The 709-nt window shown below is 62.3% G+C and overlaps 1 protein-coding gene across 1 annotated transcript in view; it reads right to left on the reverse strand.

Annotated features, from left to right (window-relative positions):
• LOC114050535 (oxysterol-binding protein-related protein 10-like) overlaps positions 1-143 on the reverse strand; it is a 256026-nt gene extending 255883 nt beyond the window's left edge. The window contains exon 1 of the mRNA XM_027872312.1: positions 27-143. Coding sequence (XP_027728113.1) covers positions 27-143 — 117 coding nt within the window. The remainder of the gene's footprint in view (positions 1-26) is intronic.
• Between the last annotated feature and the right edge of the window lie 566 nt (positions 144-709).

Below are 709 nucleotides of genomic sequence, written 5' to 3' on the forward strand. Positions count from 1 at the left end.
GGGAAGCCGGACCCTCCCCAGCCGGCCCCCCTGCCGCCCCCGCCCCGGGGATGCCCACCGGCCTCGCTGGCGCGGGGGCGCGGGCGCACGCCGAGGTCCCCGGGTGCCAGCCCCCGTGGGAGGGCTGCAGCGGCCGGCGTCATGCGGTCAGTGGCCACTCACCGCCTCGGCGCCCGTGCTGCGAGCTCCGGGGGGCAGAGGCTCTCCAGGGGGTGCTCCGCGGGCTCCACGCACTGTGCACCCTAACACCTGTACGCCCTCGGGGCAGAAAGGTGCGCCCGCTGCCAGAACACCTGCGAAGCCCGGGGTGCGAAGCGGGCAAGGCTGCGTGGTCTTCGTGGACTCTGCGCCCAGCGCTTAAAAACTGGGCAAGGGATCCCAGAGCGTGCCCACCCCCTGCTCTCCCACCGAGGTTGGCCTCAGGCACCACTGGCCAACTTCGGACTGGACTGTTGAACGTTTCTTAAGCGCCCACGATTTTCGCTTTTATTTGTGTGGCTTTTGTAAAACATCTGGGGTTTAACACATTTTTTTAAATGGAGTTTAAAAAAAAAACCAGATCCGTAATTCTCTTTAAGGAGAGGTAGAAGGCTCAGTTCCTGCCCGGAGGGATCCGCAAACCCAGGAAACATAAATAATTCAAGCGAGAAAAAACTGGGACTGCAAAGAGATTCAGATCTCCAGGGGACAATTCCCCCTCCTCCCACCC

The sequence above is a fragment of the Vombatus ursinus genome, unplaced genomic scaffold, assembly GCF_900497805.2.
Source record: "Vombatus ursinus unplaced genomic scaffold, bare-nosed wombat genome assembly UNPS02014799.1, whole genome shotgun sequence".
Taxonomy (NCBI): Eukaryota; Metazoa; Chordata; class Mammalia; order Diprotodontia; family Vombatidae; genus Vombatus; species Vombatus ursinus.